The 27,225-nt window shown below is 43.3% G+C and overlaps 1 protein-coding gene across 5 annotated transcripts in view; it reads right to left on the bottom strand.

Annotated features, from left to right (window-relative positions):
• ino80 (INO80 complex ATPase subunit) overlaps window positions 1-27,225 on the bottom strand; it is a 253,031-nt gene that overhangs the window by 95,967 nt on the left and 129,839 nt on the right. For all 5 annotated transcript variants that reach the window (XM_068039700.1, XM_068039696.1, XM_068039697.1 and 2 more), the window contains exon 26: window positions 19,166-19,391. In XM_068039700.1, coding sequence (XP_067895801.1) covers window positions 19,166-19,391 — 226 coding nt within the window. The remainder of the gene's footprint in view (window positions 1-19,165; window positions 19,392-27,225) is intronic.

Below are 27,225 nucleotides of genomic sequence, written 5' to 3'. Positions count from 1 at the left end.
GACCACGGTACCACAGCTGGCTCAGCTGTACAGCGGCGCAGGAAGAAGATTGAGAAAGCAATAGTGACAGGAGATTCTATAGTTTGGGGAACAGAGGCATTTCTGTGGCCACAGACGTGAATCCAGGATGGTACATTGCCTTCCTGGTGCCTGGCTCAAGGATGTTATGGAGCAGCTGCAGAGCAATCTGAGGAGGGAGGGTGAGCAGCCAGCAGTCGTGGTCCATATTGGCACCAGCAACATAATAGTGTCACAGTCTTGTGTTATGTTTTTCTCTCCCCGGGAAAACTGTGTGTGTCTTTAAGACTGCAAAAGATCAGTGCACCTTTAAGAACTCTCTGAAGGTTTAGTGAGCCAAAGTGCATTCGGGTTGCCAAACAACAGCCACACAGAGAGAGGGGACAGATTCAAAGTTGCAGATTGACTTTTGAAACCTGGCTGGCAAAAACTGGTTTGAGCAGAGAGAGACTGTTCCAGCAATTGAAAAGGAGAAGAGCAGCTCTCTGAGACAATTTAAACTGAAGGGAAAAGAGCTGTGTTATTTCTCTCTCAAGAAGATTCTATAAAGTTAAGCCAAATTAATTCCCTAAGAAAAAGAAAAGTTTTTCTTCCTTAAAGTATCAGTATTGCTGTGTTTATCACTGTGCTGTGTTTATCACTGAAGGAACAGTTTATGCTACAACTGCTGAACTGAACTGTTGAATTCCTATTTTTGGAAGGGCCCTTTTTTCATCGGACCGTGTTGTATTAGAAGACCATTTGTCAGGAACGTAACTTACAAAGACTTGTTTATTTGTTTTATTTCTGAGAAAAAGCTACTTATAAAATCTACATTCTTTTAAAACCTGAACCACTATTAATTTGTAGTATATGTATGCGAATGGTAGATTTCTAAATAAGTTGTAAGGTCTTTAGGTTTTGGTTTATCTTAGCGTTTAAGATTTTATTTTTTTAAATAGTTAATTTGTTGATATCTAAAAATACCTGGTTGGTTCGCTTCATTCGGGGGTTACTAGATTGTTCAATTTGGCTTTTTTTTCCCGATTTGGAAAGCTTAAAAGAAATATGATGTGATCTGTGGAGTGACGGGACTGAACTGACAGTGTGTTGCTCCCACCATGATCAGAACCATATATTTTGATTGGGGATTTTGTCCTGAGTCGTCGTAATAGTAGAAAGAGAGATGAGGTCCTGCAGGCAGAGTTGAGGAAGCTAGGAAAGAAACTAACAAGCAGGACCTCAAAAGGTAGTAATCTCCGAAAAGGACAAGGAGCAATCCAGAGTAAAGATACTTAATTGGGGGCAGGCCAATTTCAACAAAGTGGGAACGGCTCTGGTTCAAGTAAATTGGAATCAAATATTGGAATACAAAACTGTAACTGAACATTGGGCTGCTTTTAAAGAATACTCAGGTACGGTCAAGGTACATACATTCCTATGAGGGAGAAAGGTAGGGCAAACATATCCAGAGTTCCCTGGATGACAAGAGATAGAGAATAGGATGAAGCAGATAAAGGGTGCATATGACAGATGTCAGGTGGATAATACAAGTGAGAACCAAGCTGAATGTACAAAGTTCAGAGGGGAAGTAAAGAAACAGATAAGAGAAGCAAAGGAAGAGTATGAGACGAGACTCGCAGCTAACATAAAAGGGAATCTAAAAGTCTTCTATAAGCATATAATTGTAAAAGGGTGGTAAAAGGAGGAGTGGGCCCAATTAGGGACCTAAAAAGGGATTTACTCATTGGCGGCAGGGGACATGGCTGAGGTACGAAATGAATACTTTGCACCTGTCTTTACCAAGGAAGATGATGCTGCCCAAGTCATGGTGAAAGAGGAGGCAGCTGAGACAGTGGATGGACTAAAATTGATCAAGAGGGGGTATTAGATAGGCTGGTTGTACTTAAAGTTGACAAGTCACCAGGGCCAGATGAGAAGCATCCAAGGTTACTTAGGGAAGTAACAGTGAAAATTGTGGAGACACAGGTCATAATCTTCCAATTCTCCTCAGATACAGGGGTAATGCCAGAGGACTGGAGAATTGCACCCTTGTTCAAAGAAGAGTACAAGGACAAACCCAGGAACTACAGGCCAGTCAGTTTAACCTCATAGGTGGGAAAGCTTTTAGCAACGATAATTCAGGTCAAAATTAAGTCACTTGGACAAATCTGAATTAATTAAGGAAAACCAGCACGGGTTTAAGGGCAAATTGTGTTGAACTAACTTGCTTGAGTTTTTGATGGGGTAACAGAGAGGGTTGAGAAGGGTAATGCAGTTGATGTAGTGTACATGGGCTTCCAAAAAGGATTTGATAAAATGTCATTTAACAGACTTGTCAGCAAAGTTAGAGCACAGGGAATAAAAGGGACAGTAGCGGCATGGATACAAAATTGGCTGAGTGACAGGAAACAGAGAGTAGTTGCGAACTAAAAACAAGAAATGCTGGAACCACTCAGCAGGTCTGGCAGCATCTGTGGAAAGAGAAGCAGAGTTAACGTTTCAGGTCAGTGACCCTTCTTCGGAACTGACAAATATTAGAAATATCAAAGGTTATAAGCAAGTGAGCCGGGGCTGGGGCAAGAGATAACAAAGGAGAAGGTGTAGGTTGGACAAGGCCACATAGCTGACCAAGAGATCATGGAGCAAAGGCCCCAGCCCCGGCTCACTTGCTTATAACCTTTGATATTTCTAATATTTGTCAGTTCCGAAGAAGGGTCACTGACCCGAAACGTTAACTCTGCTTCTCTTTCTACAGATGCTGCCAGACCTGCTGAGTGGTTCCAGCATTTCTTGTTTTTATTTCAGATTTCCAGCATCCGCAGTATTTTGCTTTTATTTTAGTAGTTGTGAACTGTTGTTTTTTGGACTAAAGGAATGTATATAGTGAGGTTTCCTAGCGATCGGTGTTGGGACCCCTGCTTTTCTTGATCTATATTAATGACCTAGACTTAGGTGTAAAGGGCACAATTTCAAAATTTGCGGATGACACTAAACTTGACAGTATTGTGAACTGTGACGAAGATAGCGATAAACTTCAAAAGGACATCGACAGGCTGGCGGAATGGGCAGACAAGGGGCAGATCAAATTTAATGCAGAAAAGTGCGAAGTGATTCATTTTGTTAGGAAGAACAAAGAGGAGCAATATAAAGGGAGCAGAGGGACCTAGGGGTTATATGTGCTCACATTATTGAAGGTTGCAGGGCAGGTTGAGAAAGCGATTAATAAAGCATACGGGATCCTGGGCTTTATAAGTAGGGGCATCCAATACAAAAACAAACAGGTTATGTTAAACCTGCATGAAACAATGGTGCGGCCTCAACTGGAGTACTGCGTCCAGTTCTGGGCACCACTTTTGGAAGGATGTGAAGGCATTAAAGAGGGTGCAGAAAATATTTGCAAGAATGAAATTCCTTATCCCCGGAACCAGTTATGTGGATAGGCTGGAGAAGCTGGGTCTGTTCCCCTTGAAGAGAAGCAAAGATTAAGGAGAGATTTGATGGAGGTGTTCCAAATCATGAGGGGTCTGGATAGAGTACATCGGGAGAAACTGTTCCCATTCGCAGAAGGATCCAGAACCTGAGGACACCGATTTAATGTGATCGGCAAAACAAGCAATAGCAGCATGAGGAAAAACTTTTTTTTAAAATGCAGAGAATGGTTAAGATCTGGAATGCACTGCCTGAGTGTGTGGTGGAGGCAGATTCAATTGAGGCCTTCAAAACAGAACTGGATAATGATCTGAAGAGAGAAAATTTGCAGGGCTATGAAGAAGTAGTTGAGTTGCCCTTGCAGAAAGCTGGCACGGACACATCAGGCCCCGTTGCTCTGACCTCATGAAATGCGGCCAGTTAACCCACCCTCAGGTCCCTACCTGTGTTGCACCTCCATAACTCTCCATAGGGAGGAGCAAAGGGGTTACTTGGGGGTGAATTTGCTTTGATTTTCTCACTCTTCATGAAATACAGGAATATACATGAACAAATCTGGACAGCCTAAGCACAGGTGACAGGTAAACAAATTACAGGGCAACATACCCCTAAACAGAGAGAGCCCAGTATTAACTTCCATTAAATATTGCTATACCCAGCCAGCCTGCGAATCCCAACAGCTCTAGAACTATATGGAGTGGGTCACAAGCTGCAGTTATACTGCTAGTTTCAAAATGACAGCTGAAGTGGCAGTTTAACTCGGGAGACAGCAGAGTGCTCTAAAACCCTGAGGTTGAACACACTTCTCTTGAAGGCTGTTACAGTTCGATCTTGATTGCCATTCGGTGATGATTTTTGCCTTGTAGGTGAAGAAAACGTGATTGACAAGTCCCTGCTCAAAACTTATCACTGCAGAGTATATCGAATGACCATCTGCACATGGGTCTGTCCAAGTGCTTGGGGCTGCACTTCCCACTGACAGTTTTGGGCCTTGAGGAATTATACTCAAATATGACTAAACTCAGCCCCCATCTGATCCCCTGGAAGTCTCTATACGGCTGACAGATAACATTCCAGTGTGACAGGCTAAGAGTAGATGTGAGTTCACCCCTCAGCTTGTGAAAATGCATCAGTAGACTGTCTAAAAATGCAATTAAGGCCATGTTCAGCATCAGCTGCCTTTTCAGTTCTGTAGTTCAGCTTCACATACATGGTTTGCAATGTGACATATGGGGGATGGGCAGCACTTGGTTTTCTCGACCAAAACAATACCAAACCACCTGAATTAATAAAACTGAACACATGCGCGGTAGGCAAAAAAGCTTAAAATGAGCAATTTAATGAATGGAGGGGTGATACTGCCTGATAGCCAACAACTGGAGAGGTGATACTCCCTGATAGCCAGCTGGAGGGGTGATGGTCCCTGATGTTGAATTGTAGTTAACTACTGGAGGGGTGATGGCCAATTTTACTTCACTGCGCACACAGAGTGATTGTAATTCTGCTGTTTGCAGCCTTTGAGAAACCTTCTACACAGAATCATTGTGTAGTCCTTCTCCAACTCTAACCCAGCACTTCAAATTGTGCAGCTCCTCACTTCCTTCAGTCTTCCCTTCCTTCTCTAGACATTTAAAGCCAAAGCTTGGTGTCACTCAGTCACTACTTGCAGATGTACCTTGCGTGCAGCTCCCCGGTTTTCAACATTGATGTGCCAAGGACCTCAACTTTTGTGTCTCCATATTATGAGCAAGTGTCCAGATTCTGGGAGTGACGGGGACTCTGTTTCGCAGGTTTTGCTCATGGTCAAACTGACTGAGTTTTCGTGTCGAGCAATTCACTATTAATCTCATATCAATCGTTTCCTCACTTGCACTTCCTGTTAGCACAGGCTGGCAGAGACACACAATTATTTTCCTGTCCCTTTCCTTCAACTCCTTGGCCTGAACCTCGCAGATGGCGTGATCAGGCAGCCTGTACTCAAAGGCTGAGAGCTGCAGCTAACACTGGCATGCTCCACTTATTTTTTCCTGTCTGCTATCTGCTCTGTAATCTCCAGCAGCTGAGAACAGTTGGAAAGTTTACCATCTACCTTGTTGTAGAAAGTAAGTGATTATTCTGTGGTGGAATATATAACAATCCCCTACTCCCGATGTCACCAATTACAACTGTCTAGAGGCAGGCTTGATTTGACGGCTTCCCCACTGCCTTGTGGGCAAAGGCACCACTTGATTCAGATGCTGCAGGTCTCACTATGCTATATGGAGAAGGCGGGGGAAATTCAGCCAGGTTCTTGTTCCTGACCTCTGCTGGTAAGAGTAAGTATATTTAAAAATAGCAGGTGGTCTCCAGATTCTGATGGCATTGCAGCTGCAGGTAGCACTGTAAAGGTCGAGTTATACAACCTAATGTTATGTGAACATCCTCTTTACTTAAGACAGTTAATTCTGGCTGCAGCAGATACCATTCAGCACAGCATAACTCTTAAGCAGCAATGAATGGCAGACATCATGCTAAGGACGAGTAAAAGCCACTGTATTCAACTCAGGGTCCACAGATGTTAGGTTTCTCAATCTCCAACCCCACCCAATTCTGTTTTTTTTTGTCAAGTATGATATTTATTAGCTGTATTGTCACTGTTGCTGTGCCTCTTGCACCTCCAGTGTTTATTAAATGCTTGCCCTGGCAACTGGGCTACACTTCTGGCCACTGCTAGCTGAACTTTTCACAGTTAGCCAGCCCGTCCATCTTACTCCCCCTACACACAGCCAGGGCCTCTGCCACTGCACGGTCCAGCCCTTCCACTTGCCCATCTCACGCGGCCCAAAGACATGTGGTTAACTAAGGGAAAAGCTAATTCTCAGTGCTGCATCTTCCTGTCCCCATTAATCTGCTTCTCAAGTGCAACAGCTTAGAGGAGCTGAATGGCCACCTCCCAGTTCCATGTTCCCTGATCTCCAATGCATTTTATTGACTAAAGCCCAAGTCTTCGTTTAGTTAATGTTGCTGATGTGTAAAGAAAGGGCTCTTTAAAATTACTTTGTTAATTTTGTCAAGATTCTCTTCAGTTTTCTGAACTGGTTTATCTTCCTGATTACCCTGATTCAATATTTATTTGGTGGGTTGCTTCCCATTCAGTACAAAGCTGATTAATTTTAACAAGTTAAATTTTCCTTTCAGGACCTTTTCTTCTCTCTCCCCTGCTTATTCCCATTTCCTCCAGCTGGATTGCCCCACCACTTTCCTCACCATTCTCTCTGCTCTATTCTGCCTCCCATAGTACAGCTCCACCCCAGCCCACACAGGTCTGCTTCCAATTACAGCTACATCCCCATGAAGGTCTGCCTCCAACTACAACTCCACCATCAGCCCATATAGGTCTGCCTCCAATATTACAGCTCCATCCCAGCCCACGCAGGTCTGCTTCCAATTACAGCTACACTCCCATGAAGGCCTGCCTCCAATTACAGCTCCACCCTCAGCCCACACAAGTCCATTTCCATTATTACACCTTCACCCTCTGCCCATGCAGGTCCATTTCCATTATTACAGTTCGACCATCAGCCCATGCAGGTCTGCCTCCAATATTGTAGCTCTACTCCCAGTGCATGCAGGTCTGCTCCAATTACAGCTACACCACAGCCTAGCAGTTCTGCTTCCAATATTACAGCTGCACTCTCAGCCTTTCCAGGTCTGCCTCCAATATTACAGCTGTGCAGCTGATTGCCATCTGTAAACAAGATATCCCTCTAGTTCCATTATTGCTCTGTAAATGTACATGGCAGGCAAAGCTGGCATTTATTGTCCATCCCATAGTTCTTTAGGGGTAGATACTTGTTTGCCAAATTGTTGGCAAACTGCAACATCAGGGACTTAATATTTAATGTTTTGGCTTTTGCCAATAATTGAAAATCACAAGACAAATATACAAGAGAGAAAGGATGGAGCCCAGTAACAAAATGAACACCTTCTGCCCATCATTTCAGGGTTTAGATCTTAGCAACAGAGCACTAAATAGCTGCTGCCCAAATATACTGATTGTGTAGACCACTGAATAAGCCACATCAACTAAATATACCAGGGTACAGTTTGCAGTGGTGTACAGTAATTAGAGGGAATTCTTACAGCAAAAACCTCAAGTTATATTTGTGAGCCTTTGCTATGGATTCCTAAATACTTAAACTTTCCCAATGCAGCAATGATCATAATCTCGACCACACATTTACCAACAAATGTTCCCTGCTCTTACCCTTCAAAATATTACAGTCTTGGTCACATTATTTCATACTTTTCAAGAATTCAGCATTACACATCACTATGGCAACAACTGACACTTATAAACAATCACAGGGAACAATCATGCTGCTGACACTCAGGCGATACTGCACTATGATCAGTGTAGGATATCATAGATAACGAATATACTGCACTGTGATCATTCTGTAGGATATCCTAGACAGTAGATATACTGCATTGTGATCATGTTGTAGGATATTCCAGACAGTGGATATACCGCACTGCAATTACAGCGTGACACGAGTGGCTGGAGATAAAGGCAGGCCCTAGAGCATACCTGTGGGCAAGTGACTGCCAGGGTGCGAGGTAGAAAAAAAAAACTGAGTGACTTCAGCACAAAAGAAGATGCTGATTGCTGAGTAACTGGTTAGTGTTCCTTTAAGTTTTCATTTTATTTCTGCTAGCTATCATGATTTGCCTAAAGCAGGTCCGCCTTGCGGTCTTGCTTTCCTCTCCAGTTGCTCGTAGGAGCCTCCCATTTTCAATTTCATGTTGTCTAACATCATCATTTTCTTTCTCCCACTTGGTTTACAACACCTGAATCTTCCTTCAATCACCTCCTTCAGCAACTTCTCATGCCTTAGAATATGGCATATACAACATTATTGGCCTTTCTTTATAATCACCAACCATCTGCCCTCCTCCATCACCCTGAGAACTTATTCTTTGTTCCTGTGTTCTCCCCCAAGTGACCTGCTCCATCCTTCTCCAGAACCACATTTCACAACTTACTAGTCTTTGGATGACCGCTTTTCTCTGTTGTTAGCTAATACTCTAATAAATAGAGGCATGGCAGGGCAGTCAAGTAGAATGCACATTGTGTGCTATGTGGGAACTCCAGGATGCTTCCTGTGTCTTGGACACCCATGTATACAGGAAGCATCGTTAGCTGGTGGAGCTCAAGCTCCAGGAGCACCAAACTGCGGTGCGTCCAAGAAACTGAAAAGTCTTGTGGATAGCACATTTCAGGAAGTGTTCACCCCGCAGCTTAAGAGTGCAGGCAGAGGAAATGGGTGACTTTCAGACAGACAAGGAGGACCAATCAGGTAGTGCAGGAGTCCCTTGACAGCATCTTGCTCTCTAACCAGTCTTCAGTTCTGAAATGAAGGCAATGGTTCCTCTTGGGAGTACAGCCGGAGCCAAGACCATGACACTACGGGTGGCTCAGCTGTGGGAGGAGGGTCAGGAAAGAAATAGCAAGAGGGAATTCAATAGTCAGGGGAACAGATGAGCATTTCTGCAGCTGCATTGTGAATCCAGAATGCTATGTTGCCATCCTGGCACAAGGTCAAGGATGTCACTAAGAGGCTGCAGAGCATTCTAAAGGTGGGTGGGGGCGGGGGGGTGGACACCCAGAGATTATGGTCCATATTGGTACCAATGACATAGGTAGAAAGAGGGATGAGCTCCTGCAGGCAGATTTTAGGAGGTAGAAAGAGATTAATAAGCAGGACCTCAAAGATCGTACTCTCTGGATTGCTCCCAATACCACATTCTAGAGAGTATAGAAATAGGAGGATACAGCAGATGACTGCATGGATAGAGAGATAACGCAGGAGGAAGGGCTTTAGATTCCTGAGACAATGGGACTGCTTCAAGGGGAGGTGGGAACTGTATAGACCAGACAGGTTGCACCTCAAAAGAGTCAGCACCAATGGCCCCACAGGGTGGTTTGCTAGTGCTGTTGGAGAGGTTTTAAACTAACTGGAAGGGGGGGGGGGGGGGGGGGGAAACAGGATGTAGCATTATAAAGGGAAAACAAGGTGCACAAAGGATTGGGTTAGACAGATAGCTCTGGAGCAAGAAATATTATGGCACTAGGTGGGGTCAAACTAAGACAGAATACAAAGAGATCTAAATTAGGTTTACAGTTCATGTGTGTAATTGGATGAAGGGTGATAAATAAGGTTGGCGAGCTGCAGGCACAAATATCCACATGGGAATATGATGTTGTGGTGATAACGGAGACCTGGCTCAAGAAAGGGCAGGGCTGGATACTAAATATTCTTGGATACAAGGCGTTCAGGAAAAATAGTAAAGCAAAGAAAGGAGGAGGGGTGGCAGCATTAAGGAGAATATTACAGTGCTGGAGAGAGAAGATGTCCTAGAGGGGTCAAGGATAAAATCAATTTGGTTAGAATTAAGAAACAAAAGAAATGCCATTACACTACTAGGTATATTCTGTAGGCCACCAATGAGTGGGATAGGTATAGAGCAGCAAATTTGCAGGGACATTACAAAGAGGTGCAAGAACTATAAGTAGTGATAATGGGGTCTTAAATTATCTTAATATAGACTGGGATAGTAATAGTATAAAGGGCAGAGAGGGGGAAGAGTTCTGAAGTGCTCAGGAGAACTTTCTAGATCATTACGTTAACGGCCCAATGAGGAAGGAGACATTGCTGGATCTGGTTCTAGGGAATAAGCTGGGTCAAGTCATTCAGGTGTCAGTAGGGGAACATATATAGAACAATGATAATAAAGTTTAAATTAGCTATGGAAAAGGACAAGGAGCAATTCAGAATAAAAATACTTTATTGGAAGGGGACCAATTTCAGTGAGTTGAGAATAGATCTGTCCCTGGTAAACTGAAATCAAAGATTGGCAGATAAAACTATAAACAAACAATGGGCTGCCTTGAAAGAGATGATTCTGGTATGGTCGAGGTACATTCCCATGAGGGGGGAAGGTAGGACAACCAAAGCCAGTGCTCCCTGGATGATGGAAGAGGTAGATACAAGAAAGAAATAGGAGCAGAAGTAGACCATATGGACAACTGAGATTGCTCCCCTATTCAACACAATCGTTGCTGATCTTTCCTGCCCACTCCCCATATCCCTCGATTCCAAGACACCAAAAATCTGTCTATCCCAGCCTTCAACGATGGGGCATCCACAACCCTCTAGGATAGAGAATTCCAAAGATTCACAACCCTCTGAGTGAAGTAATTTCTCTTCATCTCAGTCCTAAATGATCAGCCCCTTATCCAGAGACTGCGCCCCCGTTCCTTAGATTCACTGACCTGTGAAAATAACCCTAATCTTGTATGTTTCAATGAGGTCACCTCTCATTCTTCTAAACTCCAGAGAGCATAGGCCCCATTTACTCAGCCTCTCAACATCGTACAACACCCTCATCCCAGGGACCAACTTAGTGAACCTTCGCTGTGCCACCTCCAACACAAGTATATCCTTTCTTAAATGTGGAGACCAAAACTGCACACAGTACTCCAGATGTGGTCTCACCAAAACCCTGTACAATTGTACCAAGACTTCTCTATTCATGTACTCGAATCCCCTAGCAATTAAGGCCAACATACTATTTGTCTCCCTAATTGTTCTCTGTACCTGCATGCTAACTTTCCACGTTCCTTGTACAAGCACATGCAAGTCTTTCTGAACATCAACACTTATGACTTTCACACCTTTTAAAAAATATTCTGCTTTTAGAGTAATTTATGGCACAGGAGGCCATTCAGCCCATCAAGCACATGCCAGCTCTCCACGGAACTGTGCATTCAGTCCCACTCCCCAGCTTGATCCCCATAGCCCTGCAACTCTTTCCCTCAGCTGGTCATCCAACTGCCTTTTGAAGACATTGATTGTCTTCTCTTCCACCACCCTTGTGGGCAGCGAATTCCAGGTCATTACCACCCACTGTGTAAAAAAAGTGCTTCCTCATTCTTCCCCCTGCATCCTTTGTCCAAAACTTTCAATCTGTGTTCCTGAGTCCTTGTACCATTTGTTAATGGGAACAGCTTTGTCCACCTTATCTAAGCTGGTCATGATCCTGTACACCTCTATTAAATCTCCCCCCAATCTTCTTTGTCCTAAGGAGAACAAACCCAGCTTTTCCAACCTAATCTTGTAACCAAAAGCCCCACCCCTGGAACCATTCTGGTAAATCTCTGCACCCATTCGAGGATCCTTATATCCTTCCTGAAGTGTGACGACCAGATCTGGACGCAATACTCCAGTTGAGACCGAACCAGATATTAATAAAGGTTCAGCTTAGCTTCTCTGCTTTTGTACTCAGTGCCTCTATTTATGAAGCCCAAGATCCCATATGCTTTACTAAACACTCTCTCAATATGCCCTGCCACCTTCAAAGATCTATGTACAAGCACTCGCAGGTCCCTCTGTTCCTGCACACTCTTTAGAACTGTGTCATTTAGTTTATATTGCTTCTCCCTATTCATTCTGCAAAATGCATCACGTCACATTCGCCAAATTCAAATCCATCTGCCACCTCTCTGCCCATTCTGCGAGCCTATGTCCTGTTGCATGCGGCTCATATCATAGAAATCATAGAAAGTTTAAGGCACAGGAAGAGGCCACTTGGACCATCGCATCTATGCCAGTTGAAAAATGATCCACCTATTCTAACCCAACCTTCCAGCATTCAGTCCGTAGCCCTGCAGCTTATGGTACTTGAGGTGCATATCCAGACTATTTTTGAATGAGTTGAGGATCTTTGCCTCAACTACCCTTTCAGGCAGTTAATTCCAGACCATCACCACCCTCTGGGTGAAAAAGTTTTTCCTCATCTCCCCTCTAATTTTTCTACCAATCACTTGAAATCTATGCCCCCTCGTCACTGACCTCTCTGCTAAGGTGAATAGACCCTTCACCTCCACTCGATCCAGGCCCCTCAGAATTTTGTACGTTTCAATCAGATCTCCCCTCAGCCTTCTCTGTTCCAAGGAGAACAACCCCAGCCTATCCAATCTTTCCTCATAGCTGCATCTTTCCAGCCCTGGCAACATCCTTGTAAATCTCCTCTGTACCCTCTCTGGTGCAATTACATCCTTTCTGTAATGAGGTGACCAGAACTGCAAACAGTACTCATGTTGTGGCCTAACCAATGAGTTATACAGTTCCAGCATAACCTCCCTGCTCTTGTATTCTATACCTCAGCTAATAAAGGAAAGGATTCCATATGCCTTCTTAACCACCTTATCGACCTGTCCTGCTACCTTCAGGGATCTGTGGATATGCACTCCAAGGTCCCTCACTTCCTCTACACTTCTCAGTATTTTCCCATTAATCGTGTATTCCTTTGCCTTGTTTGACCTCCCCAAATGCATTACCTCACACTTCTCCAAGTTTAATTCCATTTGCCACTTTTCTGCCCATCTGACCAGACCATCAATATCTTCCTGCAGCTTACAGCTATCCTCCTCGCTATCTACCACACGGTCAATTTTGTATCCACCTTGTTGTATTTCTCTGGATCCCATGGGATTTTATTTTATTTTTTTTAACTAGTCTGCCATGTGGGACCTTGTCAAAAGCCTTGCTAAAATCCATGTGGACCACATCAACTGCACTACTCTCATCTATCTTCTTTGTTACATCTTCAAAAGATTCTATTAAGTTGGTCAAACAAGATCTTCCCTGAACAAATCTTATCTTCACTGTTTGCCGCACCTCTAAGTTTGGTGTTGTCAGCAAATTTTGAGATCTATTCTGTATTCCAAGATCCAAGTCAGTTATATTCTTATGATCCTGTAGTTTCTTTTTTGGGAAGCATGTAGTGTGCCTTTAAGGCTGGAAAAAGAGCCGTACTGCTTTAAGGCAGCAGGCTCCAGAAGCTGAGTCAAAGAATGCATTTACGTTGCCCCGGGATACAGCCATTCGGAGACTGCGAATCAAAGGGTGTATTCTCGTTGCCTTGCACACAGCCACTTGGACGGAGCATTGAGAGATACATTTGTTACAATTTAATTTTGATCTGGCTTATAGTGAAAAACAGCCTGTTCTAACAGAAGACAGACAGACAGCTGTGTGTTAGCACCTGAAAGGGGGACTCTCAGACCATTTAAACTGAAGGAAGAGAATTTAGTCTGTTTATTTATTATTCTTTCTCAAAATTCTAAAAAAAATCAAGACAAAAATAGAGATCTCTGATAATTTAAACTGAAGGAAGGGAAGTTAGACTGAGAATCTTTCATCCCTCAAATATTCAAAAGCCAAATTGATTCATTAAAAAATGTTTGCAAGTTGTCAATTGCAGAAATTCATCGCTAGAGGAGGAAAGCAACAATTTCGACTTCTGGATTAGACTACAGACTGTTCTACTGTTGAAGAACCTTTTTCCCCATCGGCAAGCTGTGAGGACTTCAAGCAACCTTGGACTGTTCCACATCCGACAGGAACGTAAATTTGCAAGGAGTCTAATTTTTTCTATTTTAAATGTTGTTTATATCTTTGTAGTGCTTAAGAATTTAGCTTTTCTAATTAAACAGTTAATTTGTCGATTTAAAGACACCTGGTTTGGTTCGCCTCATTCGGGGGTTAATAGATGGTACAATTTGGCTGGGTCTTTCTTTAATTCGCAAAGTTTAAAAATGATATGTTAGGTGATCTGTGGAGGGACGGGATTGAATTAACAGTGCGTTTCTCCCACCACAATCAGAATCGTATGTTTTAATTGGGGGCTTTGACTAGAGCGGTTGGTTGTAACAATATATAGCAAAAAAAAGCAGTGGTCCCAGCACTGATCCTTGGATAACACCATGTCGACCATCCTCTAGTCTGAAAAGCAACCAATTACTTTGACTCACTGTTTTCTGTTCTTAAACCAATTTTTTATCCAATTGGAGACTCACCCTCCTATTCTATGAGCTTCAATTTTCTTCATCAGTCTTTTATGTGGTATCTTATCAAATGCTTTCTTAAAATCCATATAAACATCCACCACATTCCCTTCATCAACCATCTCTGTTACTTCATCAAAAAATTCAATTACATTTGTCAAGCATGATCTGCCTTTAATTAACTCAAATCTCTCTAAATGGCCATTGATATTTTCCTTGATTATAGTTCCTAAAACCTTACCCACCATAAATGATGATCTAACTGGTCTGTAGTTGCTCAGGCTGTCCTTACACCCTTTCTTGAATAAAGGTGTCATATTTGCCACTTACCAACCCTCTGGCCCCCCCCCCCCCCCCCCCCCCCCCCCCGCACTATCCAGGAAAGATTGAAAGATTATGGCAAGCCCTTATGCTATCTCCATCCCCACTTCCTTTAGCAACCTGGGTACAAACCATCCGGACCAAGTGTCTTATCTACCCTAAGCATAGCCAACCTTTTTAGTACCTTCCCCCCTCAATGTTTATCCTATCTATTGCCTCTGCCGATACTTTCTCAGCCTCCATTTCCTTAGTGAACACTGATACAAAATTCTCACTAAGTATATTAGCCTTGCCCAGTGCCTCTAAGCATATATTACACTCTCTGTCCCTAATAGGCACCACTCCTCCTCTTATTACTCACTTACTATTTACATGCCGGTAGAAGATTTTTGGATTCCTACTTTATGTTGACTGCCATTCTATTTTCATATTCTCTCTTCGCCAGTCTTATTTTCCTCTTCACCTCCCCTCTCAACCTATTCTATAAGGCCTGATTCTCACTTGATGAATTCACCTGACATGCATCATACACCCTCTTTTTTTTCTTTCATCATCTTCTCTATCTCCCTTGTCAACCAAGGAGCCCTGTTCTTGGTTCTCCTACCTTTCACCCTTGTTGGAATGTTCCTAGACTGCACCTGAAGCACCTCTTCCTTAAAGATAACCCATTGTTCTGATACAGCTCTTCCTGCCAGTCTTTGGTTCCATTCCACCCTGGCTAGATCCCTTCTCAATGCGTTGAAATTAGCCCTCTTCCAGTCTCGATATTCTACCTTATTTTGTTCCTTGCTTTTCTGTATGACCAGTCTAAACCTTATGATATGATCACTGCCTCTCACTCCCCCACAGACACTTGGGCCACCTCATTTCCTAGCACCAGATCCAGCAATGCCTCTTTTCTAGTTGGACTGATAACATACTGATCAAGGAAGTTCTCCTGAACACATTGTAAAAATTCCTCCCCCGCCTTACCCTTTACTCTAAAATTATCACAATCAATATTTGGGCAATTAAAGTCACCCAATATACCACTCTTATGGTTCTTGCACCGCTCTGTGATTTCCCTGCAGAGTTGCTCCTCTCTCACTATTTGGAAACCTATAGAATACCCCCAATACTATGATCATACCCTTTTTTGCTTCTCAACTCTAACCAAATGGATTCTGCCCTTGCCTCTTCAAGGACATCTTTCCTTTCTAACACTACAGTGCCCTCCTTCAGGACTGCCACCCCACTTCCTTTTTTTCTTCTCTATCTCTTTTGAACACTTTATATCTTTGTATATTCAGCGCCAGTCCTAGTCATTTTTAAGCCACATTTCCGTGATTGCCACTACATCACATTCCCATACTGCTATTTGTGCTTGTAGCCCACCAACCTTATTCACCAAATTTGTGCGTTTACACACATGCATTGTAATCCTGTCTTTGCAGTTCTCATAGTCCTTCTCAGTCCACTCCCATCTAATATAGAACTACTCCCTTCACTAGTACTCTAACACTGTCACTCTGACCCCACCTAATGCTTTGCGATTTCCTACTCTAGTGCTGTCACTTCAAACTCTCTGTGCACCTTAGTGTTCCTCACGTATTATCTCCTGGCTCCCACACCACTGCCAAGTTAGTTTAAACCCTCCCCAATAGCTCGAGCAAATCGCCCCACAAAGAAATTTGTACCAACTCTTTTCAGGGTCAACCCATCAGCCTGTACAGGTCCCACTTTCTCCAGAACTGGTCCCAGTGCCCCAGGAATCGAAAGCTCTCCTCCTGCACCATTTTTCCAGCCACACATTCATCTACACTATCCTCCTATTTCTATCCTCACTTGCTTGTGGTACTGGGAATAATCCGGAGATGACCACTTTTGAGGTCCTGGTTGTTGATCTGTTAATTGTGTATCAATTGTTTGATTATATACAGGTGGAGGGTGTTAATTGGGGTCTCACTTGAGCACTTATAAGCAGACACTTACTGAGACTGGTAGAGGGCTTTGAGTGAGGAGCTACATGTTTGTAATCCTTTTACTCTGTACAATAAATGTGAAACTGGGTAAAGATAGGCTCCAGCATTATCCTTCCATAAGCAGCTTTCCAGAATTTAGCACTGCTTGCTAATTTCTTGCCCAACTCACTAAACCCTTTCTGCAGGACCACATCCCCCTTCCTCCCAATGTCATTTGTACCAGTGTGGGCCACGACTACTGGCTGTTCACCCTCCCCACTCAGGGTGCTGTGCAGCCGTTTGGTGACATCCTTGACCCTGGCACCAGGGAGGCAATACACAATCCTGGATTCACGTCTGTGGCCACAAAAATGTCTGTCTGTTCCCCTGACTATCATTCTTCCTTGTAACCCCTGTACAGCTGAGCCACCTATGGTACCATGGCCTTGGCTCTAGCTGCGCTCCCCAGATGAACCATCACTTTCCTGACTATTCAGAACTGAATACTGGTTGGAGAGTGAGAATGGTTCCAGGGTTTCGGGACGGCAGTTATGTGGACAGACTGTAGAAGCTGGGGTTCTTCTCCTAATAAGAGAAGGTTGAGAGGAGATTTGGTAGAGGTGTGCTAAATCATGAGAGTGGAAATAGGGAGAAACTGTTGCCATTGGCGCAAGGGCAGAGAACTAGAGGAGACAGATTTAAGGTGATTAGCAAAAGAAGCAAAGATGACGAGAAAAATATTTTAGTGCAGCAAGTGATTAGGATACAAAATGTATTGCCTGAAAATGTGGTGGAGGCAGTCTCAATCGTGACTTTCAAAAGGGAATTAGACAAATAGCTAAATGGAAGAAATCTGCAGGGCTATGGTGAAAGGCTGGGGAGTGGGATTATCTAAACTTCTCTTGTAGAGAACTGACACAGGCTTGACAGATCTCCTTCCGTACTGGAACCGTTTTATGATTCTATGATATCCCTAATAGTACATATATTGCACCGTGATCATTCTGTAGGATATCCCAGACAGTAGCTACATTGCACTGTGATCAATCTGCAGGATATTTGACAGCAAGTAGGCACAGTACTGACCCTTCATCATCTTCCCCCTCCAAAACCCTCAGATTTTGGACACTAAAGCACCCTTTGAGTACAGGCCTCTCCAGTATAAGAGCACTCATCAAGGAAGCACTGTGGTATCACAGTACACTTGTTGTTGGAGGCCCAAACTTTCCTCCAGCAGGCGCTTCCTAATGAAAGTACCAGTGAAAAATATAAAAGCAAAATACTGCAGATGCTGGAAATCTGAAATAAAAACAAAGTTTTGGAAATACTCAGCAGGTCTGGCAGCATCTGTGGAGAGAGAAACAGTTAATGCTCCAGGTCTGTGATCCTTCATCAGAACTGGCAAATGTTAGAAATGTAATCGGCTTTGGGCAAGTGAAAGGGGTGGGGAGAAGAACAAAAGGGAAGGAGTGAGATCAGGCAGGAGAGATTAAATGACAAAGATGTCATAGAACAGAAGCAAAGGGAGTGGCAATAGTTATAGGAAAAGACAAAGCACGAGTCCAGAGAGAGTGTTAATGGCAGAAAAATGAACAGCTCTGTCCAAAAGCAAAACCATGAAAAGCGAGTTTAATACAAGCACATGGTGAAAATATTAAATTAAATTCAAAAAGGCAGTCATGCTCTGAAATTGCTGAACTCAATGTCGAGTCCAGAAGGCTGTAGAGCGCCTAATCGGAAGATGAGGTGCTGTTCCCCGAGCTTGCGTTGAGTGAAAAATATAGACAGCTGACTTTACAGGACCTTAGTGTCATGTCTGTGATTTTGTGGATGGGTGCACAGGCCATTGGCAGTCTATACAGATGTTTCCCAACACTGGGAGGGGCCCATCCGATTTTCACTTGCACAATTTGCTGGTTATTGCCTAATCCCTATAGAATAAATGAGGCAATCGCACTCCAGTGGGAACAAACACAGTTGATAACCTTTAGCCTGAGAGTTGAAGGGGTAGGAAGTGATCTACAGATGCCTGGAATCCAACACACAAACTGCATCTCAATTTCATGAAAGTTTATTTTATTATTTTATTTAGAGATACAGCACTGAAACAGGCCCTTCAGCCCACCAAGTCTGTGCTGACCAACAACCACCCATTTATACTAATCCTACATTAATCCCATATTCCCTACCACATCCCCACCATTCTCCTACCACTTACCTACACTAGGGGCAATTTACAATGGCCAATTTACCTATCAACCTGCAAGTCTTTGGCCGTGGGAGGAAACCGGAGCACCCGGTGGAAACCCACGCGGACACAGGGAGAACTTGCAAACTCCTCACAGGCAGTACCCAGAACTGAACCCAGGTCGCTGGAGCTGTGAGGTTGCGGTGCTAACCACGGCGTCACTCCGCCCAAAGTTCCCCAAACATAGCAGCTAAAACTATTCGCGTTAGAAATGTAGGACTCCATCGGGGTCCCAGATTGCTACATTTGATGAATGAGCTCTTAACATAGGTGCGTGCATCTCTGACACATTTATATAATAAAATAGAATCAGGAGGGAAATTCCCATCGACGTACCAGGTATCCTAATGAAGGACCAGCCATGTCTGGACTGAACAGCTAACAAACCGCCAGGACTTTCAAGGAAGAAGAAGGATAGCTGATTTCTCCAATGAAGAGCTAGCTCTGGGGTTCCGTATAGGAGGCACTGCTTGGCGATGAGATGACCCCCTTCCCTCATCAATCGTCGTTCATACTCTGCACTTCGATCACAGCAGTAGATGTCCCATGGAACAGCAGTCACCTAAGATACACATGGGGCAGAGGATTCGTGTTAACCAAGGAAAAAATTCACATCAATACACTGCACAGTTACTGTCAATCGCACAACACAAATTCAGTGGCCTGAATTTTGCAGTCAGTGGTGAACAAATGGTGCTAGCTGGTCATCACAAATGACACTCTGGACTTTTGTAGGAACTTATGGGAATTAGAAAACTATTTTGGGGGATCTGGAATCTGTGTGAACAGGGCAAGCAACTACCTGTCTCCTTAACCAATCAGATTGAAGAATCCTTACTGAGACATGCCGAGTCTAAACCAGGAAATGTAAAGTAGATATCTGATTCAGTGCCAAATCATGTCCAGAAAGTGAAAGAGAGAGGAGAAAAAAAAAGATAGGATTGGGAGAGATAGAGACAAAGTTAAAAAAATGTCTTTAAAATCTCCAAAATAAATTGAGACTCGACATTTGTAAAAGTTAATGTTCAGGGTCAGTGAGGTTGCTTGGCAGTATTTAAGGCTTACCACACAGTTAAACATGTACTCACACTCGAATTGACAAAGCATAACTTTTTCTGGCATGTTTAATGAGTATCTAGTGGGCACGTGCAGCAAATTCACGCATTCCAGGTGTGTTAATGCTGAACTTCTCAGCGAGGTACTCATAACGATTCTTCTAGAGAAGCAGGGCAACTTGGACAGCAACATAATCATTTCCATCTTTAACTACACGTATGCGTTCACCAGAAATGGCTGCCCGATAACCTCACTGTTACTTTTTAACCACAAAATCTAGGCCAGTAACATCAATATACAGAACACTAAGTGTCACTCTCAATACACACACCAATACGTAGCACAATTCGTGTCACTCTCATGACACGCATCAATACACTGCATAGTTAGGAATCACGCTCACCACGCGTATCAACATGCTACACAATTAATGTCACTCTTATGACACGCTTCAATACACTGCAGTCACTCTCACCATACGCACCACTACGCTGCAGATTTAGTGTCATTCTCAGGACATGCATCAACATGCTGCAGTTAGTCTTATTCTCAGGATATAGATCAACACGCTGCACAATTAGAGTCACTCTCACAACACACATTAATACGCTGCACAGTTAAGAGTCACTCCCACCATACGCATCAATATGATGGAGAGAGAATGTCCATCTCAATACACATAATTTCATCAGTATACTGCAGTTACTGTTGATTACACTACATGTAATAATAAACACAATGCACAGTTTGTGTAATTTTACATCGATTGTAAGGGTAGGGCAGCTCAGACTGTCAGTATCCATCGTTTTCCCATCACTTGAATACGTTGAGGTGCAAAAAGGGAACTCGAACTCCCTCATCTCCCAGGTGGTCGGGCTTAAACCAGAACTTATTTATTCTTTTGGGTACACCTTGCTAAATTTGCTCTGGTTACACTGCAGCTGCTTGTATGTAACCTAGAATATGCTACTAAGTTGCATTCCTGACTGCCACCCTGAAAGCAGCAAATGTGGTACTGACTGTCAACAGAAACCAAGACTGGGATCTAAATGCAATGTTCTGCTTAGAAGTGGAGCTCTGTCATGTCACAGTAAGCTATCTGCCCAAGTGCAGTATTCCTAGAATCCAAGTGCAGCCCTGCTGGACAACAAGAGAAAGATTCCATAATGTGGTGTATCATAGGAGCCATAAAATTGGTATCCGCTCTCCTATGGGGCAGAGAACAAACACTGGACATTGCAACAGGAATGGAAGCCCTTTCACAGGTATGGCAAGTGGGAGTGAAGGTTCACAGCCTCGTGTGAGTAATTCCACTCTGGTAAAAACATATTTGACAACTCAACATTCTGTGGATGCAGAGCCGGGGGAGAGTTAGGCTTGGACATTATACTCCCATGGTTGACTAGCTTGCCACAAGTCCCAGTCCCAGGTTTAAACATGAATAATGGTCAATGGGGCGAAAGGTCTTAGCATGACAGCATCTGTGGAACTGCACCCAAGCAAGCGTCAGCACCTTTGGGAGAGAAATGGGGGAACTAAATCAAATGTAATGAGTGCCACCAACCAAAATACAAAGCAGCCAGTTAGCTCTGTGGAAGGAGTGTTGGCTGCAGCAATCTAACTTAGACCCATTTAGAGGTTTCAGCTTGGCTTAGTTGGTGGGACTCCCAGCTTTGAATCCAAGTTGTGGGTTCAAGCTCACTCCAGGACTTGAGCACATAGTTGAGACTAAAATTGCTGTACAGAGGGGGTGCTACACTGTCCGTGATCTGATCCTTTTAAATGAGATGGTAAACCAAGGGTGGGACTACCAACTGCATTTTGAAATCTAATTCACTGCATGCAGCACTTTTACATGAATAAACTATACATACAGAAATTGCAACATTGAAAGAGGCTATTCAACCCAAATAATCCATGTCAGCTTTAACCCTCCACATGTGAAGGAACAATTCTAACCACATTTACTTGCCCTATCTCAGATCCATTTAATCATGTTCTTTATTTATCTATCCAATCTATTTGTGACAGTTGACAGTCTCTACTTCAAACATGAAGTCTGGAAGTGAATTCCACAGCCTCACAACTCTCTCAAGAGGTTTCTTCCACCTTTTGTTCTAAATCTCTTGGATTTAACATTCTATCTATGATCCCTCATGCTTAACCTTTTAACTACTGTTTCTATTTACTCTGTCCCATCCTTTCATAATTTTAAACACTTCTATCATATCGCACCCCCCCATAATCTATCATTGTAACAAAAAAATGACCCAACTTTTGAAGTCTCTTCATATTTGTATTTTCTCATACCAGGCAGAATCCTAGTGAATCTGTATGCTACCGTTTCTAAAGCCTCAGTATTCTCCCGATAAAGTGGAGTCCAATATTGCACACAATACTCATATCTTATTAATATTTGTTTATAGGCTCATCACTACTTCTTGGTTTGTATAATTTATAGTTCGTGATAAAACCTAACATTCCATTAGCTCTTTTTTTAAAAACAGCCTCATTACCCTGAGATGCTGCCTTTAACATTGTGAAGTTGTGAACAAGTATTTCCTTCTCCTTACTCACACATTCAGCTGTTTAAGGAATGCACGACAGTAATACAGGAAGGCTACTAGCAACCTGATCATAAACAGCCACTATCTAACTGGAAAATAGCTAAAAATGCCTCCTTGCAAAGGTAATTGTCCTCCACATCAAATCTCCACAGCTTGGAACACAATTTAAATATTTTCAGCGAATTTGATTCCATCTTGTGACATAACGATAAGTTTTCAAGCTGGAAACACTGCATTCCACAGACTCCATGAGGCCAACAGATTACTGTCCACTTGTCATCAGATTTCTATATTTGCTGACTTCCTAGAAAGTTATGTCTGGTATATGCTAATTAAAAGCATTTTGCGCAACAGTTGCAGTTAGATTTTGGGCAGTTAAGACAGAGTGCTTGGCAATAAGCTAGTATTTGCAGGGGCCCTCAGCACAATGAGGATTGAAATCCACAAACCTTACTAGCACTTCATCCTGAAGTTGGTGAAGATTCAAACTACCAGAGGGGCTCTATCTCCACATGCCCATACCCCAGCTGCAATTTATATTCTCTATTCAGAACCCCGCTATGAAACTTCAGCTTACAGTATTTGAAGGCTGAACCCAATCACCACAGGTTTGTGCTCTGAGCTGCAGTTCTTTTGAATGAAATGCTTATTGTGCTTCATCAAGCTTGAAGCAGTCCTTTCCTGGCCCAGCTTCAAGTTCTGGTTTATCACATTACTGCAGATGGATGGCTGGGCCCTTCTTAGCTAATCCTGCCAAAGAACAAACTGCTGAGCAAACACAGCCCATATGCATGCAGCAAATATTTAACATGATGGACAGGAAATGCAAACACTGAAGGGCTGCCAGCTTCCATTATCACCACCAAAGCCTGCCCTCTTGCTCCCTTTCTCTTCGCAGATGCTGGAGTTGATAGCACCTGGACTTGATTGCTGCCTGTAAACTAAGCAAGATCCTAATCTACTTTATAGGTTTTTCTCATTCCATACAATAACAGTAGTTATTAGCGAACTGTCTAGAACTGGGTTAATGATCTCTGAGGACAGCACTGCAGAGAATCGGCACTTGCAATAGCACAGGCTGTTGGGTTTCTTGATAGTAAGGCGACTAGAGTTCATGGACTGGGATGTTGCACCAATTCACCAAGTCATGCAATTTAAGTTATTTACTCAAAGGTCCATACAATTTTTGCCCTCTAATCTGATAGTTGGCAGTGTAGCTCCTCCTGGACAGTAAGCCACTAATACCGATCTGCCCCCTCCCGGACAATAAGCCACTAATGCTGGATTGCTCCGCATCCCGGGCAATAAACTACTAATGTCAAATTGCTCCCCTTCCTGGACAATAAGCCACTAATGTCGAACTGCCCCCTCCCGGACAACTGTATTAATAAGTTCACTGGACAGAAAGCAACATATTCACTATCTCAGAACACTGAGAGCAATTAAGAGAGACAGAGTAGGGACATTGCCCAGCATCTTTAATTACCTTTGGAAATGGGAATGATGCCAATGAACACGAGGGGAAAAATGTTTCACTCCGACTGAAGGGGAAGGGGTTAAACCAGCGAATTATGGACCAGTTAATCTTACCCGAGTAAAACTAATTGCTGATTACATGTTAAGTAATTCTCGAGTCCAGAATATTGATGAAATTGGGCAATGCAGAGAAGTATGGACTAATCAGGTGTCATGAAAACCATACCTTCCAAAATGAGAGATATTAATTTCGTCATATGGAACATTAATTTTAACCTGTTACTGGACTGAAAAAATAGCTTGGTTTAAAAGGACAGTGGCTGGAAACATGACTGTTCGTTTGGCATTCTAAAAGACAGTTGGAAAAAAGAGACAATGGGAATTGCTCACTGATTTAATTAACAGAGATTGATCTGGGCAACAGTGATCCACATCTTGTCTGTGTAAGACAGCACTCCCCCAAGAGCTTTGAAATCCACAAACCACAGGAGTGGTTGTTCCAAATAAGGGGTTAATCACATGACTAACCTGCTGGCCAACTTGGAGTTTTGAATTGTGCTCACATAACAGTTGGGAAAGAGACTGCAATTTGAAGACAACAGAGAAGGAAGGTTTCTCTCTGTCTCCCTCTCTCAGAACATTCCAGGGATCCACAGAAGCCACTCAAACCTCAAGAGAGACTCCTGCAGCTAAACAAATTTGAAAGTGTGCACTGGGCCCCAACGAGAACTGCAAGAAAAGACTTTACATCAAACCCCAAAGCCAGTAACTGAACGCCAGCTATTACTTTAAACTTTTCCCCTTTTTTCTCCTCCTCGGTCTCTATTTGTGTGTGTGTTTATCGCGTATGCATGCTAGCGTGGTCGTGTCACGTATTTCTAGTAGTTTTAACTGAATTAGAGTTTTACGGTTAATAAACTTACACCTTTCTTGTTTAAATCCAAGAAACCTTGTCCGGTTGATTTCTTCGCCATTACAATTAGAGAGCGGTGAACAAGGATTCACTAAGTGAATAACATGAGGTTTTAAAAATTAAACCCTGTTATGACCAAACCAGGCAAAGGCTGAGAGGGGAGCCCTCAACCCCTGCCTCACCTAGTCTTAACACAGGATAAACAGCATGGGCTTGAGAAGGGGAGATCTGGTTTGACTATATCAACTGAAATTTGAGAGGATAATCAGCTTTCGGAGAACTGACACAGACACAAAGGCCTGAATTTTTTTTTTTTAATTCTTTCATGGGAATGAGAAAAATGTTGGCAAACCCGCATTTGTTGCCCATTCCCAATTACCCTTGAGAAGGTGGTGGTGAGCCACCTTCTTGAACCGCTGCAGTCCATCTTGATATAAGTACACCCACAATTACGTTAGGAAGCAGGTTGCAGGATTTTGGTCCAGTGACAGTGAAGGAACGGCGATATAGGTCCAGGTCAGGATGATGTGCGATTTGAAGGGGAACCTGCAGTTGGTGGTGTTCCCATGCATCTGCTGCCCTTGTCCTTCTAGGTGGTAGAGGTCGCAGGTGTCGAAGGTGCTGTCCAAGGAGGCCTTGAGGGTTGCTGCAGTGCAACTTGTAGATGGTACATACAGCTGCCATTGTGTGCCGGTGGTAGGGGGTACGAATGTTGAAGATGGTGGATGGGGTACCGGATGGTGTCAAACTTCGAGTGTTGTTGAAGCTGCACCCATCCAGGCAAGTGGAGAGTATTCCATCACACTCCTGACTTGTGCCTTGTAGATGACGGACAGCTTTGAAGAGTCAGGTGAGTTACTCGTACAGAATTTCCAGCTTCTGACCTGGTCTTGCAGCCACAGTATTTATATGGCTTGTCTGGTTAAGTTTCTGGTCAATGGTAACCCCCAGGATGCTGATGGTGGGGGATTCAGACATGGTAATGCCATCGAATGTCACTGGCAGATGGTTAGATTCTCTCTTTTTGGAGGAGATGGCCACTGCGTGGCATGAATGTTACTTGCCACTCATCAGTCCAAGCCTGAATGTTGTCCAGGTTTTGCTGCATAATGACAGGGTCTGGTTCAGTATCTGAGGAGTTGTCAATGGAACTGAATATTGTGCAATCATCAGCGAACATCCCCACTTCTGACCTTGTGATTGGGGGCGGGGGGGGGGGGGGGGGGGGTGGGGGGAGAAAAGAGTCATTGATGAAGCAGCTGAAGATGGTTGGGCCTAGGGTACCACCCTGCAGCTATGTCCTGAGCCGCCTTCTGTGCTGTAGCATTCTATGATTCCACAAAGTGGATGTTGTTTTATGCATTTTTAGAAGACTTTTGACAATGTCTTTTGACATAAAGACTCAAAGTGACTGCTGCCTTAGAGATAGAGAGATGATGAGGAACAAACAGCAAAGAGTGGGAGTTAAATAGAAGTTATCACATTGATGAGGCATCAGCAGTGATGTGTCCCAGGAATCTAAGCTGGGAGCTCTTCACTTTTGTATTCATATAATGGTTTGGACATAGATGAAAGAGCAATGGCAGTTTAAAAAATGCTTCTAATAGGGAACATGGGCAAGTGCAGGATGTCAGACAGATTAGCACAGTGAGGAGAGATGGCAGTTCAATGCAGATACAATGTGTGATATAGTACATGATGGACAGAAGCTGAGGATTATCACTCAACTGAAGATGTTGAAATTGTTTCTCCACACAGGAATTTACCATGAGTAGCATCTGAGGCAGAGACTATAACATTATTTAAAATGCTGCTGGTTAGATATTTGAAAGGAATGATCTAAAAAGATACAGCAACAGGACAGGCAAGTGGAATCAGAGTAGAAAACGCCAAGTTGAGAGACAGTACTATCACAGGCACGATGGGTCAATGGGGAGATGGTGGCAGAGTGGTAATTTCACTGGACTAGTAATCCAAAGGCCCAGGCTAAAGCCTTGGGGACATGGGTTCACATCCCACCAAGGCAGATGGCGAGATCTGAATTCAATTAATAAAAATCTGGAATTAAAAATCTAGTTTAATGGTGACCATGAAACCATTGTCGATTGTTGTAAAAACCCATCTGGTTCACTAATGTGCTTTAGGGAAAGAAATCTGCTGTCCTTACCTGGTCTGGCCGACATGTGACTCCAGACCCACAGCAATGTGGTTGACTCTTATATGCCCTCTGAAATGGCCCAGCAAGCCACTCAGTCTCTCAAGGGCAATTAGGGGTGGGCAATAAATGCTGGCCCTGCTAGCAAAGCCCACATCCCTTGAACAAATAAAAAAAAAAGGCTTTTGCTGTAAAGTCTACAATTCTCTCAAATGCTTTGGAGCATTTC

Source organism: Heterodontus francisci, chromosome 9, assembly GCF_036365525.1.
Source record: "Heterodontus francisci isolate sHetFra1 chromosome 9, sHetFra1.hap1, whole genome shotgun sequence".
NCBI classification, from domain to species: Eukaryota; Metazoa; Chordata; class Chondrichthyes; order Heterodontiformes; family Heterodontidae; genus Heterodontus; species Heterodontus francisci.
This window is presented reverse-complemented; position numbering and strand designations above follow the sequence as displayed.